This window comes from Ambystoma mexicanum, chromosome 3p (assembly GCF_040938575.1).
Source record: "Ambystoma mexicanum isolate Mex_15411 chromosome 3p, UKY_AmexF1_1, whole genome shotgun sequence".
NCBI lineage: Eukaryota > Metazoa > Chordata > Amphibia > Caudata > Ambystomatidae > Ambystoma > Ambystoma mexicanum.
Genome location: NC_090925.1, coordinates 31,641,870 through 31,660,252, shown reverse-complemented (window position 1 = coordinate 31,660,252; position 18,383 = coordinate 31,641,870). Strand labels below are relative to the sequence as shown.

The window sequence follows — 18,383 nt, the reverse complement described above, 5'->3', positions numbered from 1 at the left end:
GTGCTCAGTACGGATGTACAGTGCTCAGTATGGATCTACAGTGCTCAGTACGGATGTGCAGTGCTCAGTACAGATGTACAGTGCTCAGTACGGATGTACAGCGCTCAGTACGGATGTGCAGTGCTCAGTACAGATGCGCAGTGCTCAATACGCATGAGCAGTGCTGAATAGGGATGTGCAATGCTCAGTACGGATGTGCAGTGTTCAGTGTGGATGTACAGTGCTCAGTATGGATGTACTGTGCTCAGTACGGATGTACAGTGCTCGTTATAGAGCTCAGTAAGGATGTGCAGTGCTCAGTACAGATGTACAGTGCTAAATACGGATGTGCAGTGCTCAGTACGGATGTGCAGTGCTCAGTACAGATGTACAGTGCTCAGTATGGATGTACAGTGCTCAGTACAGATGTGCAATGCTCAGTATGGATTTACAGTGCTCAGTACGGATGAGCAGTGCTCAGTACAGATGTACAGTGCTCAGTATGGATGTACAGTGCTCAGTACGGATGTGCAGTGCTCAGTACAGATGTACAGTGCTCAGTATGGATGTACAGTGCTCAGTACAGATGTGCAGTGCTCAGTACAGATGCACAGTGCTCAATACGCATGGGCAGTGCTGAATAGGGATGTGCAATGCTCAGTACGGATGTGCAGTGCTCAGTGCGGATGTACAGTGCTCAGTATGGATGTACTGTGCTCAGTCCGGATGTACAGTGCTCAGTAAAGAGCCCAGTAAGGATGTGCAGTGCTCAGTACGGATGTACAGTGCTCAGTACGGAGCTCAGTAAGGATGTGCAGTGCTCAGTGCGGATGTACAGTGCTCAGTATGGATGTTCAGTGCTCAGTGCGGATGTACAATTCTCAGTATGGATGTACAGTGCTCAGTACGGATGTACAGTGCTCAGTACAGATGTACAGTGCTCAGTACGGAGCTCAGTAAGGATGTGCAGTGCTCAGTGCTGATGTACAGTGCTCAGTATGGATGTTCAGTGCTCAGTGCGGATGCACAGTTCCCAGTACGGATGTACAGTGCTCAGTACGGATGTACAGTGCTCAGTACAGATGTACAGTGCTATGTGAGTGAGACTTAGCGTGACATCCAACTCTCCCCCCCCTCTCTCTCTCTCTCCCTCTCTCTCAAGCATCCAACGCTGCTTTGTTTCTCTACTAAATACTAAGAATGTCTCATTACAGGAATGCAGAATTACAATGAACAGGGGGCTTTAAACTGCTACACTTCCTAATAGCAAAATGGTGTTATAGCGTCGTAAAGCTGTGCTGGAGTTAAGGCTAATTTGATTTTACATGTCTTTCATGCTTTTACTCCTAAAGGGGGCAGGGGGCCTAACTCTATTTAATCTTTTTCATCTTCCTATTTCAATGTTGGGTTTTTGTTGCAGTGGGGTGAGAGAATCGCTCTTTAATATAAAGCTGTTCCCCCTGCAGAGTGCTGGTACCACCCTGGGCTTCTTGCAAAGTGTTCACACCTTTTCAGTTTCTTGTCTCCCTGGGCGGAAACATTTCAGAAGGCCCAGATTAATGCCCCAAGCTTTAACAGCTGCCGATTTGTACATGCCTCGTGTACCCTCCTCCTACAATTTTACCCCATTTGAACGACCCTGTTCTGAATATGACCTTACATTTGTTGATTGTGTATGTCAACCTGTGGACTACTGCACCTGCTGTAACTGTACCCGCTGACCCTGCATTGGCTAAACACATTAGCCAAGACATGAGTGCAGAGCCGAGGGAGCTTTTCCCACTCAGTATTGCATGAATGGCGGGTGACTCTCTGGAGCTCCCACCCATGGTGTGCCTTTCATAATTTCACCAGAGGGAAAGTTCCTCCTCGAAAGCTTACCACCAGGAGAGGTAAGTGTAGGACACATGTGTTCCTTACCACCTTAATTCTGCAACCAAACTGGGAATTATGTATTTCCTCAGATGTGTTGGGATTAAGTGAAATGACACTGGCAATCTATCTGGTAAAATGGCAAACCTGGGATTATAGAGTACTGGGTTTCTGCAGAGGCAATATGCTATGGTTCATCAAACTGAAAGTCACCAGCATTTGTGGGGCTTCTGTTTTGAAACATTATATTAAAATATCATGTAATAATATTTGACTTCATCACCCTCTAGCAGAAAACACTGAAGTAAATTACAAAACAAAGGGAGACAGAGAGAGAGAGAGAATGGTAGGGATGAAAAGGTCTGCACTGCACTGAGCACTGAGCAAGAAAGAGATAGAGACAGACAGAGATCAAGAGAGAGAGAGAGAGAGAGGGGCAGAGATTGAGAGAGAGAGAAATGAAAGAGAATGAGAGCGAGAAACGGAGAAACTATGCAATTGGCATCCATGTGTAGTATAACTCCTAGTAACATGCAGTTACAGTGCCTAATACATCCCGAATAGTGTATGCAGAACACATTACAGTAGGGTAAAGAGGAAAGGGAGAGGTGGAACTGGGTGGCCAGCAGATTACTTACTCTGCTCCATCCGGAGCATTGTGTTCTCATGCACCAATTACAAAGGCGTGGCAGCCCACTTCTTTAGGGCATTAGAACCCTTTTGCGCCTTGATGGGAGTGGTCTTCCAAGTTGTGGTGAAGCAAAGTTGTGTTATTGTCGCAAGACATATGCCTTGTAGCGGTTCTTGCTTCCATTATCAGCAAATAGTCCAATACCCAGAGCAACAGTGGTATCATATGGTATGATAGGTTATTTGTAACACGCTTAATACCCAGAGGTTTCCAAGCGTGGACCTGGGGATCGAACCTGTGTTGCTCCGTGTGGCCTTGTTTCCAAGGCGAGCACGTTGCCCCTGAGCTATCCTCCCGAGACATTTGAATGCATTCGACATGGTGCATTCGAATATTGACTTATCTTTCAAGCAGATATCGGGCAATGGCTAAGTGTACCATCTACCACAGATGTGCAAAGCCGAAACAAAGGTGGACACAGATGGGGTGGAGGGGTGGTTGGGATGAAGTCTGGAATCCCAGTGAAATAATATCATTCTGGTACTTCCTTTCTTGAACTGTATGATAGAGTAAGTCTAAATGTGCAGTGATTTACTAATACTAAAGGATGTTTGGTCACTTTCTTCTTCTTTGTTTTTGTCACAAATTTGTATCAAAGTGACTGATGACGGTGGCTGTCTATTCTTGTCTAGTGCAAAGTGGGAAAGGCATTGCATTGCACTCTGACCTTGTCACCTGGTTAAGGACACGCACACAGCAATAGCAGGACGAATATATCTACTGTGATAAGGGTGCGCAGCTAGCATGGACCTGCAATCTTCAACAAACACTACATTTGACTTGGAGAGACCTGTTTCCTGTTTCCACAAGCAGGTGGGCCATATGAGATTGCTGTTGCTGTGTTTATAGTATGTTAAGACATCTGTGAAATAGGACATGCTTCAATGCCCTTTCACGTGATAAGCAGAGAAACGTTGTCTGCATAACTTTATATTTTGCATATCTTAATCCAGGAATTACAAAATGGATCACCAGGCACCAGGACCAGAGATGCAAGCCCTGCAAAGCAAGCAGAGATGCAATCTATGCACAGCAAGCAGGGATGCAAGCCCTGCACAGCAAGCAGAGATGCAAGCCCTGTACAGCAAGCAGGGATGCAAACCACGCACAGCGAGCAGGGATGCAAACCCTGCACAGCAAGCAGGGATGCACCCCGGCACAACAAGCAGAGATGCAAGCCCTGCACAGCAAGCAGAGATGCAAGCCCTGAATAGCAAGCAGGGATGCAAACCATGCACAGCGAGCAGAGATGCAAGCCCTGCACAACAAGCAGGGATGCAAACCATGCACTGCAAGCAGAGATGCAAGCCCTGCACAGCAAGCAGAGATGCAAGCCTTGCACAGCAAGCAGGATGCAAACCATGCACAGCGAGCAGAGCTGCAAGCCCTGCACAGCAAGCAGAGATGCAAGTCGTGCAAAACAAGCAGAGATGCAAGCCCTGCAGAGCAAGCAGAGATGCGAGCCCTACAAAGCAAGCAGAGATGCAAGCCCTGCACAGCACGCAGGGATGCAAACCCTGCACAGAGAGCAGAGTTGCAACCCCTGCACAGCGAGTAGACATGCAAGCCCTGCACAGCAAGCAGAGATGCAAGCACTGTACAGCAACCCCACAAAATATGCGGTCTGGAACCTGCTACTCTGCCAATGTTTCGGACTACATGACTTCTTGCCATTGACCATGCTGGCTGGAGAGGATTTGTTTGTAGTCCAAAACATCTGGAGTGACATGGTTGCAGATTTTAGAGTCGTAACAAGAGACCCCCTCCATAATTCTGAGATATGTTTTTGATGATCTCTGTGAATGCCTTGGCTTGATAACACCAAACGAGAGCATATTCTGGTGTGCCATGTCCATACATCTGCCAATGTGAGCTGCCATGCTCATGTTTACTTTCTATGCAACAGCAGCATCCGCACAACAGCACAGCTCACTAAAATCCCCATAGCAGTGGTTTTCAACTTTTAATATTTCAATGTACATACAGTACATGGGAATACAGACCTGATCAGAAAAAACACTGCTGTCTAAAACTGGTCAATGTTTGAAGCGTTATTCTATGTACATGGAAATGTCCTGCGTCCTCTCCCCCCAGCCCCATGCATGGCCACAGATGTTGCGGGAGCAGCCTCCAATGCCCATCTGGAAGATGACTAGCAACTGCTGCAACTTTCCATTGGGAGCAGGATAACAATTCCATTCCTGGGATACCAAAGTGAAGGCACAGTTCTGATAGAAGCTGGTGCCAGAAGGAAGGGGCTAAGTCCCTGGTGCCTGCCCCCCCCTCCAGTCAGAGCACATGAAGGTGAAGGTGCTTCCACTGCATTCAATGGACAGGAGCAAACTAGTGTTGGCATCTTTAATAGCGCTTTGAAAGGCTTGGTACAATCTGCATGGAAGGGCCCAGCTGGTTTTGAGAACCGTGAAGGTTGTAGCCGGCTGTATAAATGCCACTGACAGGTAAGCTCCTCCTTTAAGAGCTTGGGACATTATCAATCAATCAAGCAAATGTGTATTAGACTGTAGAAAATAGCAATCATCAAACAATCCTGAAATGAACCATTAATAAAAAGACAGACAATATACTGACATCCAAATAATAATCCAAAGAGGAACACATGTTAATTCATAGGTGTGAGAAATTGTAAATTCATTCATTGCCTACCACCACCATCAGCACTATCAAGTAAAACATTGCAAAAGGGAAACATCCTTTCCCTTGGATCAGAAACCCTAGGGAGTGTTCTAACGACCCCTTGAAGAAAAGAGCGATTTATAGCGCCAGTCTCTGGCCCTTAGATCATCATGTAAATGTGGAAAAGGGTTGCACCAGTCAATTATTCGTGAGAAGCTCAGCTGCAAGACGTTTCAGTGTTTTGTAAAGTTGTGATGTGATGTTGGAGTCTACAGCTGCTTTCAGAAGACAGAGCTGGCAGCTCCTGTCAAGGGTATCCCCTTCTTGGGGACTCATCCTCAGTCAGGGAACACCTGGCAGAAGCTTCTTGGTTTTTAAGGGTCATTATAATAGCAGACCCACAGAATGGCAGAGACATGCAGTCTTGCAACATGGCACTCGGGTCTTATGCCTGGTCGGGCCTTCTGCTGGGGCTTATCAGTCTGACTTGGGTCCCGGTATCAGCTCTTTATAGTTAGGAGAGTTCAAAGAGCACATGTGATGAGATTCTTCTCAAATGGACAGGTCAGACTGTTCAGGAAATCTATCCAGCTTCTTAAAGGCTGATACGTGCACTACGTGAAGGGCACTCCTTGAAGGGCACTCTGTGAAGGGCACTCTGTGAAGGGCACTCCGTGAAGGGCACTCCGTGAAGGGTGGTCTGTGAAGGGCACTCCTTGAAGGGCACTCCGTGAAGGGCACTCTGTGAAGGGCGCTCCGTGAAGGGCACTCCTTGAAGGGCACTCTGTGGAGGGCACTCAGTGAAGGGCGCTCTGTGAAGGGCACTCCTTGAAGGGCACTCCTTGAAGGGCACTCCGTGAAGGGCACTCTGTGAAGGGCACTCTGTGAAGGGCACTCCTTGAAGGGCACTCCTTGAAGGGCACTCTTTGAAGGGCACTCCGTGAAGGGCACTCTGTGAAGGGCACTCCTTGAAGGGCTAGTTGAAGCTTTATTGGTCTGTACTCTATTGTGTTCCCTTTTGTTCAAGGAATCAGAGGGAATTCTTGCTCAGGAAAAAGGACCTGAGCATCCAAAGGACCCGGTGTCCAGGCTTAAGATCTCTCAGAGGGGAACCAGAATCTTGACATGACAGATCCTCTCAAAGATTGACAAACATCATCACCAACTACACCACCTGTATGCAGATTGGGGCCGGCTGCAGAGGGTTAGAGAGGGCTCAACAACTCCATTAATGTCCATGGGGATACTCTTTATTCCTGGCTCAGAAGTTAGTTTGCTTGGAACACTTAAAATCGGAAACTCCTAGAGAAAGAAAGTATTTGCGCTTAGGAGCTTAATGCAGGCAACCCATGCTGGAAACACCGCTCACTTCCAACGAAGTAACCCCGGCCTTATCGTACTCTTTCAAACCTGTAGTCTTCACACTCGTCCTTTGCAGCTCCCTCTTGTCCGTCTTAGCAAACTGGAACAGTATTCAGTAGAACTCACATATGTTGTAATTTCAAGGGTTAACCTCCCCGATCATTTTAAACATATTTATACATTCAAAACTAATGTGCCCATGCTTCTACTGAGACAGTGCCCTTATTAATAATGAACACACATGATATTGCTACTATTAAATATTAAAGAACTCATCGTGTAAGATTAAATGCCGTCACGGCATATGCTATTTAAAGAGGAGAGAAGTTGGCAGCTGGTGCCATGTGCAGAGCAAGAAATTAAACAGGTCTCCACAATTCACGTGGCACAGAGAAATACTTGTTAACTTAAATGGGTCTCACTAAACAAGGTAAGAAACTCTGGGGTTATTTTATAAAAATGTGCTAATTGCATGCATAAGGCCACCGAGGCCTCGCAATCAGACACTATTTGGTCCTCCCCATGCAATGTGCCACATTTGCAAATGACCTATAAGCCTTGCTTTTACACCCCATTTTGTAAAACATTGGAGTTTACGCCTGTCATCAATGTATGACAGAAAGCATTTCAGATGTACAGAACCTGGTAAATTGAACGCAGGTGGCCGGTTTCATGTGTGCTGTGTAAAAAAATGGTGCCTTCCGTGCAATTTTCCTCATGTGCATTCCAAAGTGCAAAAAAGCTATACAAGCAGGCACAGTCGCCTTGCATTGCCTTTGCACGTGACAGGCAGCATTACGATGAAAATGTGGCTGGTTTTGGCAGTTTCAAAAAACAGGCAAATTCTATAGCAATCCAACGGTTTGCCGTCACCTGACAGGAACAGCAATGACACCCCATGTCCCCCCCCCCCCTATTGTACAAGTCCATAAACATATGGTATAGCATGAAAAGCAGGCATGATCATTGCATGCATTTCATGCATGCTTTTTACGCTATACTGTGATGAAAATTGTAAATTGTAAATTGCAATTATTTATTTATACAGCGCTTATACACAGGTGGAGTGCTTCAAAGCGCTTGGCAGGGCTTATGGACCACTTATGGATTCCAATGATTCTTCTTGCTTTTAGGAGATGATAAAAACTGGTGGGTTTCATAGGAATCCATTGATTTTACGCCAGCATGAAATTCTCACGCTGTAAAGCAGAAGTAAATAACAGTTGCAAGGAATATAGAAGTGCCCTTAGTGTTGCTCTCCTGGGCTCGGAACATGACCTTCACTGACCTCTGGGCCCTGTGAGTGAGCTGGCTCACCTGCTGCATACACTGTAGGTGGGGCATGTCACGGGAGGGTGCGGGGTTAAGAGAGGAGTGCACAAGCCAACCAGCAGGGCCCATGTCGAGGGACCACGCAGGTGGCCAGCGTCCACCCACTTTTTTGAGAGGGCGGACGCCATCTGCCCCATGTGTTCAAGAAATTAAAAAAACAAATAAAGAATAAAAACAGGCTGCAGGCGGGTTTCGAACCGTCGACGGGAATCGAACCCTGGTCTCGCGCCTCTGGAAGAAAACACATAACCGCAGGAACACGGCAATGTCTGGAAGTCTATTTGAAAAACGTCTCATATTGACATCTTTCTATACAGAGATGTTTTCTTAGAGGTGCTCAGATTTAAAAGGGCGATATGAGCTCCAGGCAAACTCATATCTACAAGTTCAGTCCAAGGGCTTGTAAAGAGTGAGCAGCGCATGCCCTCAGTGCAGAGGTTCTCCCATTGCAATAGACAAAGGACTAAGTGGTCCTAATCCCATAAGACCTTGTGTACGTTTGGTGCAAACCATCACAACAGAAAACCTTGGTGTACTGATCCCAATCTCCTACTAAAGCCAATATTAGTGAGGTTCATACTCTGGGTGCAGTTAGATAAGTCATGGGAAATATCGATGGGCGTGTTGAGGTGCTGCTGTCGTCACTGTTTCATACCATGCTTTGCTATTAACCGGCCATTGCCTCCCATAGTCTAGCTTCTGAGGTCAGTCCCCCACTGTTCATTCGTCCCCATCTAGTGTATCTCTCAATTCCTGATGAGAACCAAGGGAATGTATTGCAGCCAATTAGCTGCTGAGCCATTCACCCATCATCGACAGCTAAGACCCACATTCCGGGTTGCTGGTGTTACCTTGCACACCGGACCTCCCTTTGCCAACCGACCCCTAGAGCAAGCGCTTTTCCCCCAAACCCTTACTCTTACTGCCAATGTTGCTCCTCTCACTTCTCCTCTGCCCCTACTGACCTGCTGGCAGCACCATTCACGCAGGACCCGTCACCCATGTCCAGGTTTCTTGTTGACATCCACCGCTCCCCCACCCCATACAGGGGAAAGAAACAGAAGAAGGACCATGTTTTTTATATGTGTTGCACATCCACATGTTGGACGTTGTCGTGGGTCATGTTTTCAGAATATTAACTGGCCCTTACCTGCTCTGGGTGCCATCGACTTGTGCCTCTGGTCACTGCCATCCAGTAATACACTTAAAACTGGGTATTTGTAATTTATTTATTTATTTATTTGTACATTTATAAGAAGTGCCCCAAGGCCGAGCCCATCTAGGCTACACAGTACGAATGGGAAGGGGGAGGGTACCAGGGGTGAGGATGTCAGCAGAAGAGGTGGGCTTTAAGGTGCTTCCTGAAGATGTTGTATGAAGGATCATTTCGCAGACCAGCAGACCATAGTACATGGGGTGGAAATGCTGATATCCTATCAGCCAAGCTCACGCTCTCCCCCAATAATCTAATCAATATCCACATTCTATATAGACCTCCCGGACTCCCAGAAGACTTCCAAGAGCACCTCTCCCACCGGCTCAGTAACAACATTAAAAAATCCTCCAAAATCCTTTCATTAGGAGACCTAAATCTATGATTCAATGATCCAAAGGTTAAATCCGCCACAACCCTAGCTAAAGAACTCGCAGACCTAGGATTCTCCCAAGGAGTCCTCACCCCCACTCACTCCAAAGGCCGCACCCTTGACTGGGTCATGGATCACAACTGCACATCCAACATTATCTCTAACTCCGCCTTGCCATGGACGGGCCACACATGCATTGAATTCCTCATCCCCACGAACCCCAAACCTAAGACTCTCACCCACGCATCACCTGCCATAACAAGACGTTCTAAAAAACTCAACGCAGTCAACTTGCGACCCTAACTCAAAAACCCCTGCCTAGCACTACCCTTCTCTCAGGACCCAAATATACTATCAGCTATCTTTAATGATACTCTCACCAATGCCATACATTCTATAGCCCCACTTGAAAGTAAGGAAGAAAAAAAATAATTTCACTGCAACTCCTGGTTCTCGGATGAATTCCAAACTCTCTGAGCACAAAAGCGCCAGTCACTAAAAAACTGGCAAACGGATGCCAGTGACCTAAATAAGAGCTTTTTCAAACAGATGGCCCTCAAATACAAAAAAGCCATCTTAGTAGCAAAATCCAACTCCTTCAATGATAGGATTTCAAATGCCAATTCCCAAGCTAAAGAATTATTCGCAATCTTTAATGAACTAGTCACACCCCCGGCTACCGCAGACGAGATAACTAAAGACAAAGCCTGGTGTGCTAGCATTCAGTCCGCCATGCTCAACAAAATAAAACTCCTCCAGAATAAATTACATAACCACTGTAAAGCCCTGCCAAACCAAAAAGCTAACCGCCCTACACAAGACAAGTGTAGTAATTTCAATCACGCACAATTCGCCTTCAGAGACGTCACTGAACCGGAGGTCCTTAATCTCATCAAAAACCTCAAACCATCTCTCTGCAAAGCAGACACCTGCCCAACCAAAATCATCAAGGAATGCGCTAACGACCTTGCACCCTTGATTACTGCCTTCATTAACGCATCATTCCAAACAGGAACTGTCCCAAACAATCTCAAGGAAGCCTGGGTACGGCCACTTCTAGAAAAGGCCACACTTGACCCAGCGCAACCCAACAACGACAGACCGATAACAACAGTCTCGTTCCTCTTGAAAATCCTGGACGAAGCAGCTCACAACCAGATCCAATCAACCATAGAAGCTAATTCCATACTAGGCAAAAGGCAATCTGGCTACCGGGTCGGGCATGGAACAGAATCTGCCTTATTAGACCTAAAAAATCAAATCGCACAGATCATGGACAAAGGCAAACCGGCCCTGCTCCTCCTTCTCGATCTATCAGCAGCTTTTGACCTGGTAGATCACCAAACACTTACCACCCACCCCACTCATGCAGCCCATTTCTCTAAACAAGCAGCATCCTGGATCACTTCCTTCCTCGAAGGAAGAGCCATGAAGGTCTACTCCGACACAGCAAACGCAGATCCTATTACTATAAACTGCGGTGTCCCCCAAGGATCATATGCAGCCCCACCCTCTATAACCTCTTCACAAAACCCCTCTTTGACCTACTTGACTCCATAGGTGTGGCATACACCAACTATGCAGATGACACTCAAGTACTTACACCTCCAACTGGACTCTACCACCAAGGCGCCACTACCCTTTACAACATCTATGCTACTATCCAAGCATGGATGGCAATCAATGGCCTCTGTCTTAACGGGGAGAACACTGAAATTCACATCCTTGGGAAGAAAAACACAATAAAGAAGCTAAGCCCCCAATACGCCAACTTCAACATAGACAACTCAACCATTGCTGTATCATCCTCCGTCAAGACTCTAGGTGTTCAAATTGACGCTAATCTATCAATGAACAAACAAGTCAGTGCCATAGCCTCTGCATCAGTGTTCAGCACCAAACTCATCAATGCCATTAAACCCTACCTATCCGTCCCCAACCGTTTGGCCACAGCTAGAGCAACTATAGGCGCTAAACTCGATTACTGCAATGCTCTCCTAGCTGGCACCGCCGCCAAGAATATCCACAGACTGCAAACCACACAGAACAATGCCCTCAGAGCCGCTATGAGCATCCCCAGAAGGGACCATATATCCCATACCAGACATGCAGCACGGTGGCTTCCGGTCAAACACTGAATTACTCTGAAAATCCTCGCCATCACACACAGATGCATCAACAACACTCCTCCCACTTACCTATCTGAAGCAATATCAAGGACCACTTCCACTCGCCCCACCAGAGCTCAGTACACCAACCAGCTGCACATACCACGCATCAAGAGAGCCTGAGCTGCAGGTCTAGGCTTCTCCTATATTGCACTGCAACTTTGGAACTCACTCCCTGCCACCCTTAGAGCTGAAACTTCCATCTCTGCCTTCCACAACACCCTCAAGACCACTTTCCTCAACTAGCACTGCGACTGCCTCCTTTACTCCTGCCACGTATATTGTAATATAAACAGAAATGTAATATAACTTTATTGTAACCTTGTTTATATATTGCACATGACTATGTAACTAAGCTTTGTACTGTAACAAGTGCCACAATGTCCTCGGGCTGATGTGCGCTATATAAATATGAATAAATCAAACAAAACAAACAAAAAGATGGGGGGGGAGCTCACTCCAGAGGGCTGGCGCCAAGACTAGGAAGTTTGCATCTACCACTCTTTCCTTTTTGCATCTCAGGGTCACGAGGCAGTGTTTGTAGGCTGATCTCACCGGTCTGGTTGCGGAGTGTTCTTTATTTTTTCAGCCAAATATTGGGGTGTATCATTGGCGATGCATCGGTCAGTGACAGAGACTGTCTTGAACTTAATTCTGTCCTTGACCGGAAGCCAGTGAGCATCCTTTCTGGCTTCCGAGATGTGATCATGCCTGCCAATGTCTAATGCCAACAGGAGAGCATTGTTTTGAATTGTCTGAAGTTTGTGCTGGTTTTTTTCTGACATGCCGCAGAGTAGTGAGTTGCAACAGTCTAATTTGGAGCCTATTAGGACACAGGCTATTTCAAGGCAGTTTTGGGTGGTGAGGAAAAGCCTGCTGGCATTAATGAGTTTGGTAGCGTAGTCAGAGGTGGAAGCAATGCGTTGGCCTGTCGGGTTATAGAGAGAGAGAAATCCAAGTTTAGGCCTAGGGTCTTCACAGAGGATGCTACTGGTATCTTGTGGCCGTTGATGGTGAAAGTTTTGTAGGACTCATGGAGTTTGGCTATGTGGGCTGGGGGGCCAATGATGAGGAGCTCTGTTTTTTTGTCATTGAAGCAGCTATCCAGGTCTGTATAGTTTCATAGAAGACGTTTATACAGAGGGAGTCAGTGGGGTGGTCGCTGGTGAGAGGGATGAGGATTTGGGTGTCTTCTGCATAATTAGGGTAGGAGATGTTGAGAAAATCCAGATGGTCAAAAAGAGGCACGGAGTACACATTTTAGACCATAGGCTAGAGGCAGGAGCCTTGTGGTACACCACAGGAGTTAGGGGTAGAGGTAGTGGTGGCCTCCCCGGTGAAGACTCTGGAAGTTATGTCTGCCAGGAAGGAGTAGCTCCAGTTGGACGCATCTGGAGACAAGTGGCTGAGGTGGAAAGTGCTTGGCATATGATTCCATACTCAACAAGGTCGGCGGCCGCTGAGAAATCAAGCAGTAAGAGGAGTGAGAGGGAGCCCTGGTTGTTGGCAACGTCAGGTTGAGTCTTTAGGTCTAGGAGGGCTGTTTCAGTCCCATGTTTTGGGCGAAAGCCTAATTGTCGGGTACCCAGAATGTGGTGGAGTTCTAGAAATGTCTGGATCTGCAGGTAAGCGACTCTGTCCATGATTTTCTGGAGAAAGGGGACTATTGTCATAGGGAAATAGTTGGGGAGGATTGCGGGGTCAAGAATAGTTTTTTTTAGCAGAGACGCAAGATTCTTTGAGCGAAGCAGGGACCGTGCAGGAGGTGTTGATGATGGTGGCAATGAGGGGGAGGATGATATGATATGATACCTTATTTATATAGCGCCTATACACAATGTGTTTCAGTGCATTCCTTGACCAGTGAGGCTGGGCAGGCATCACCCTTGCAGCGGAATGGCTTAGGGCCATCAATAATGTTTGCAAGGGTAGTAGTGCTGATGGGTTGGAAGTGAAAAGGGGAGATTGCTGTAGGGCCAAGGGATAGGGGAGAGTGCTGGGCATGGTAGGGCTTGCTGTTTGTTTTTAATTTTAGCTTGTAGTTGTGCAACTTTGCATTTGGGGATGTCTTCGATACTGTGACACCAGGAGTTGTCTTTGGTGACGGAGAGGGGGGGCGATGGGAGACTCTAATTCCTTGAGGATGCAGAAGAGTTAGAGGCAGCTCTAGAAATTCTTTCATCGTAGATAGTCGGTTGTGCGGCTAGGATGGATTGCTTGTGTTGGAGGGAGGTGTTAGGAAGGAAATCTTTGTTGGCAGTGGTAGGGTCTTTTCACCAAGCGGCTTCTGTGGCTCTTTTGGCTGCTCGCATGGATCAAAGGCTAGGTGTCAACCAAGAGTTGAGGTGTGCTATGTTTTTGGTTTTCTTATCTTTGAGGGGGACTAGTTGATCAATAGTTGTAAGTAGCAGGGTGTTGTCATGTTCTACTGGGGAGGTAGTATTCAATGTAAGAGGGATGGGTAGGTTGAGGAGAGGGATCATCAGATCGCTGGTTAAGTTACGTGAACAGCGGGCCATGATGGAGGCAGAGCAGATTGCAGGCTTAGTAGGAGTGGATTGTGTTGGTATGCAGAACGAGAAGGTATGGTGGGACCAGGGGCATGGGCGGTTGGAGAGGATGGAAATGTTGCTGTTGTGGTCAACCAGTCAGTCTAGGATGCAAGGGTGGGAGTGTGTGGGTTGGGTGATGAGTTGGGTGCAGCCTAAAGCATCCAGTGAATTAGATAAGGTGATGGCTTTGGGATCAGTAGGGTCGCTGAAACCCTAGTTAAGGTCACCAAGGAGTAGGAGTTGTGTAGCTGGCTTGAGGATAGACGATATGAGTTTGATAAGGTCGATCTCAAAGGTGTGAATAGGGCCTGGAGGCTGGTACATTAGATGGATAGTAGTTGTGGCATTGTAGGAGCATTTAAGTTTGGCTGAACGTAGTTCACAGTTTGGTGGGGGGGATTTGAGGGAGTGAGTCTTTATAGCTGAGGGCCACTGCCCCACCTTATTTGGACCATCTGGCACTGCGTATCATAGTGTAGCCAGCTGGGTTGGCTATAGAGAGGAGTGGTCAAGATGCAGGAGTTAGCCAGGTTTCTGTTAAGGCGAGGAGATCAAGATTTTATGCTGTAATGAGGTCAAGGATCTCATGGGCATGGGCTGTCAGGGATCTGGTGTTCAGAAGGGCACACCGGAGTGGGGAAGCGAGTAGCTGTTTGGGAGCAATGGAGGCTTTTCAGGGAGTGAGGGTGTATGGTGGTGTGGTGGGGTCAGTGTGATAAGCATCCTTTGGGTGGTGCATGGCCAGGGCTGGTGCGCTGTTGGAGATTGGTATTACAAGTCCCCGAGCATGGAGCCGGAACACCAAGGGGGGGTTAGTCCATGTAGCCAGATCGGCAGTCTGCTCTATCAGGGTATGAGGGCGAGTTCTCATGTAAGGTAGACTGATTGGGTTGCTTTGTGTGGCCGGCACAGGTGTGTCTTTGTAGACTTGTGTGGATGCTGCAGGAGTATGCCTACAGCTAGAGCATGGTGAGCCTATCACTAATTGTCCCTGCGAGACAATAGGTACTTACTGTTGGCACACTATTAGGTACTTTGGGTGCAGATAGCAAAGGTGAGCTCTGCAAGTGCTGTTTGGGTCTGGATCTTCTGGCAGCTCTTGCAGAAATGGTGGGTGGAGGAGCTGGTAGCCATATAGGCAGGCTAGGAGATCTACTAAGGAGCCAATGGGGCACATGGTAGGTGGGCTGAAGGTGGAAACTTTTGATGCTATTATGATGATATCAGGTTGGGCATTGTTTCCTTGTGGGGGCAGGGGTGTGACACCACTGGTAAGGGGCAGCTTGCGTGATGCAGGGAGTAATGATGTGGCTGAGGGGTTATTAGTGCAGGTGTTCGCCCATATGGTTTTAGCAGATAACCGGCAGTGTGGCATAGGCCTTGCTGGCAGCAGGGCTGGCAGTGGGAGATGTGAGGCTGAAAGGATGGGGCTGCATTGATGAGGCACATACGCGGCCATGTTTGTGTGTGGTGCGTACAGGTGTACAATCTTCAATTTTGTGGGTGGCAGGGAAGAATGCAGAGTAACAAGGGGCCCAACAGGGTTGACAAGGACAATCGTATTTGTGAGCTGCTGCCGAAGGCTTAAGGGCGGGAGGAAAGGGGTGGGACTTGGTAACCTATTCAGCAGGTCAGATAGAATGGTAAAGGTAAGCACAGGAAGCGAAGCCTTAGCACACATTGTGAATGTAGACGAAGGCTTACCTTTGTTACGAAGATGGTTGGGTAGGCGTGGGGGTGACATCACATCGTCACAACTTCGCCGGCTGAGACCATCACACATTCCCTCTTCCATGACTTCGTGCCTTCAGTGAGGGCCGGCTGCGCTTCCAGGCTGAATGGTAGGCTGGAAGATGAGGTGATGATCTACCAATGAGGCTGCTCCTTGTTTGCCAGAGCAGGCAAGGCAGGCTGGGAGCAGGGTGTTCCTCCAGAAACTGAGGTGGCCATCTTAAAGGGGTGCAGAGGTTACAATATGCAATCAAGGGTGTTGCAAAAGTCAGAGCTGGGCAGGATAGATGTGACGGTCCCTGGATGCAGAATGGATTAATAATAGTCTTCTTTCCTGCTTTAATCTGAAGTATCCTTTAAAAAGTTTTTGGTATGACATCACCTTGCTCACACATTCCACAGCTAAGACTTGACCTTCCCATTTGTGTTTTCATCAGCTTGTTCTCCGGGAACATACAAGATGTCTATCGGGGAGAACTCTAAGTGTGAGCCATGCCCTCGCCACAGTCATGCGCCCAATATCGGCTCGGCATTGTGCATCTGTCAGGATGGATTCTACCGAACCACCACGGACTCCCCTAAAGATCCCTGCACCAGTAAGTTTGACTTGCTTCAGGATGTTGTTCTTTTATTATTGGTGGTCGATGGGGGAATCAAGAATTAGAGAATGGGCTCCATACACGAGAAGCAGTCCAATCCAGTCAGCTTGTCTGGATATCCAAGGCTTTACTTGCGTCCTTAACTTGGGTTGGGACACTCGATTCCCCAGATTCTCAATGCCTAAATACGAGGCGCTATTGTGGGGCACACACATTTACAGTCACTAGGTTATAGCTGACGGTGTGAGTGTGTGAACGAATGACAGAGAAAGAAGGACTAGTATTTGGTAGCACCATAGAAAGGGTCATCTCCGCTGTAGCGAATGCATGGGCTATATATTTAATGATATCTGGATGTGGCTGGCAGTGACTTCAACACATGCAGATACAGTACAGATTGATGGGCAAATGATGGGTGACCGCCTCTAGGCAGAAGCAGAGCTTATGATGGAAAGCAGTGGATCAATGACTACAGGGACATATAATGGCTCTTGTCTTCCTCTGGCAGGTCCTCCTTCCGCCCCGCGCAATGTGAACTACGAGATGCACGGTTCCAGCATGATGCTGACATGGCAGCTTCCCAGGAACCTTGGAGGCCGGAAGGAAGTGTTCTTCAACGTCATCTGCAAAATGTGTCCGTCTGGCTCAGCCACGTGTATTCGCTGCAGTGATGGCGTACACTTTGAACCACGTCAGGTGGGCCTATCTGAGACACGGGTGCAAGTCTCCAACCTCCTGACGCGTGTGCTGTACACTTTTGAAATCCAGGCAGTGAATGAGGTGACAGAGCTCGGTGATGAGTACCCTCACCACGCAATGGTGAATGTCAGCACCAGCCAATCAGGTGAGACAAGGCTTCATTTGATTTGATGTCACTCAAGTACCTACATCTTGTGTTTGTTCTGGGCAGTGTCTCACCAATTTAGGTTAAGAGTGGTAGTCGGACTGCATGGCTTTGCCAAAGAAAATGGATCCAGGAAAAATCTTAGCATTGATGACAGATTCAGTTACAGGATGTGTCCTTTAAGTCACTGTTCACTGTCCGTCCATTGGTTGCATTAGGGCAAGAGTAAGGGGTCCTCTGCAACCTTTGGACTGCAACTTCAATCATCCCTAGCAAGCATAGTCAATAGTGAGGGGTAATGGGAGGTGTAGTCCAAAATATCTGAAGAGCCGCAGGTGGCAGGCCCACTGTGAAAATTAACAAGACACAGGACATAAAGCTAATACATTTTAAATACCCGTAACAAAATTGATGGAATCTTCAAACTCTTAAATTCAAATACAAAATGTTGATTAAGTGCCTGGAAACAAGTGCCTGGAAACTGTCAAGGGTTTTGACCCATGTTGAATCAATGTACTGGGTAGATGTGGGGATGAGCTGTCGCCGCACATTATTCTATCCCAGAACAAACTAAATCAATAGACTGGGTGGATGTGGGGATGAGCTATCGCCGCCTACATTCACGCCAGAATCCAGGAGAACTGCGCAGTTGGCACGAGACCACTCCAAAGATGCAACCTTCTTGTGGGGGGGTTCCACATCACCACTCTACTGTAAGGATGCCATCAAAACAATTTTAAGCAAGGGTCCTATACCATCAAGCAAAAGACCACTCTATTGAAATGCAAGACAATTCAAAAATGGATGCAGTACCGACAAATTCCCCAAGGTGGCGATAGCGGTCTAAACTCTGACAGGGAAGCTGTATTTAGGAGTTGCAAGAGGGGCAGGGACTTCAACGCTTGTGGGTTAATTGAAAATCTAGCCACCTGCTGTTCCCAGAGGCCAAGAGGCTGGGAAACCTTAACACCTCAGAGATTCCCACACTAGGAGGCAGGATATCACATGACCCTGTTGATTGATTGAGGAGAGA

General features: G+C 47.4%; 1 protein-coding gene across 2 annotated transcripts in view; it reads left to right on the top strand.

Annotated features, from left to right (window-relative positions):
- Window positions 1–18,383, top strand: part of LOC138580098 (ephrin type-B receptor 5-like) — a 761,617-nt gene that overhangs the window by 253,061 nt on the left and 490,173 nt on the right. For both annotated transcript variants that reach the window (XM_069650378.1, XM_069650379.1), the window contains 2 exons: window positions 16,345–16,503; window positions 17,015–17,350. In XM_069650378.1, the coding sequence (XP_069506479.1) occupies window positions 16,345–16,503; window positions 17,015–17,350 (495 nt within the window). The remainder of the gene's footprint in view (window positions 1–16,344; window positions 16,504–17,014; window positions 17,351–18,383) is intronic.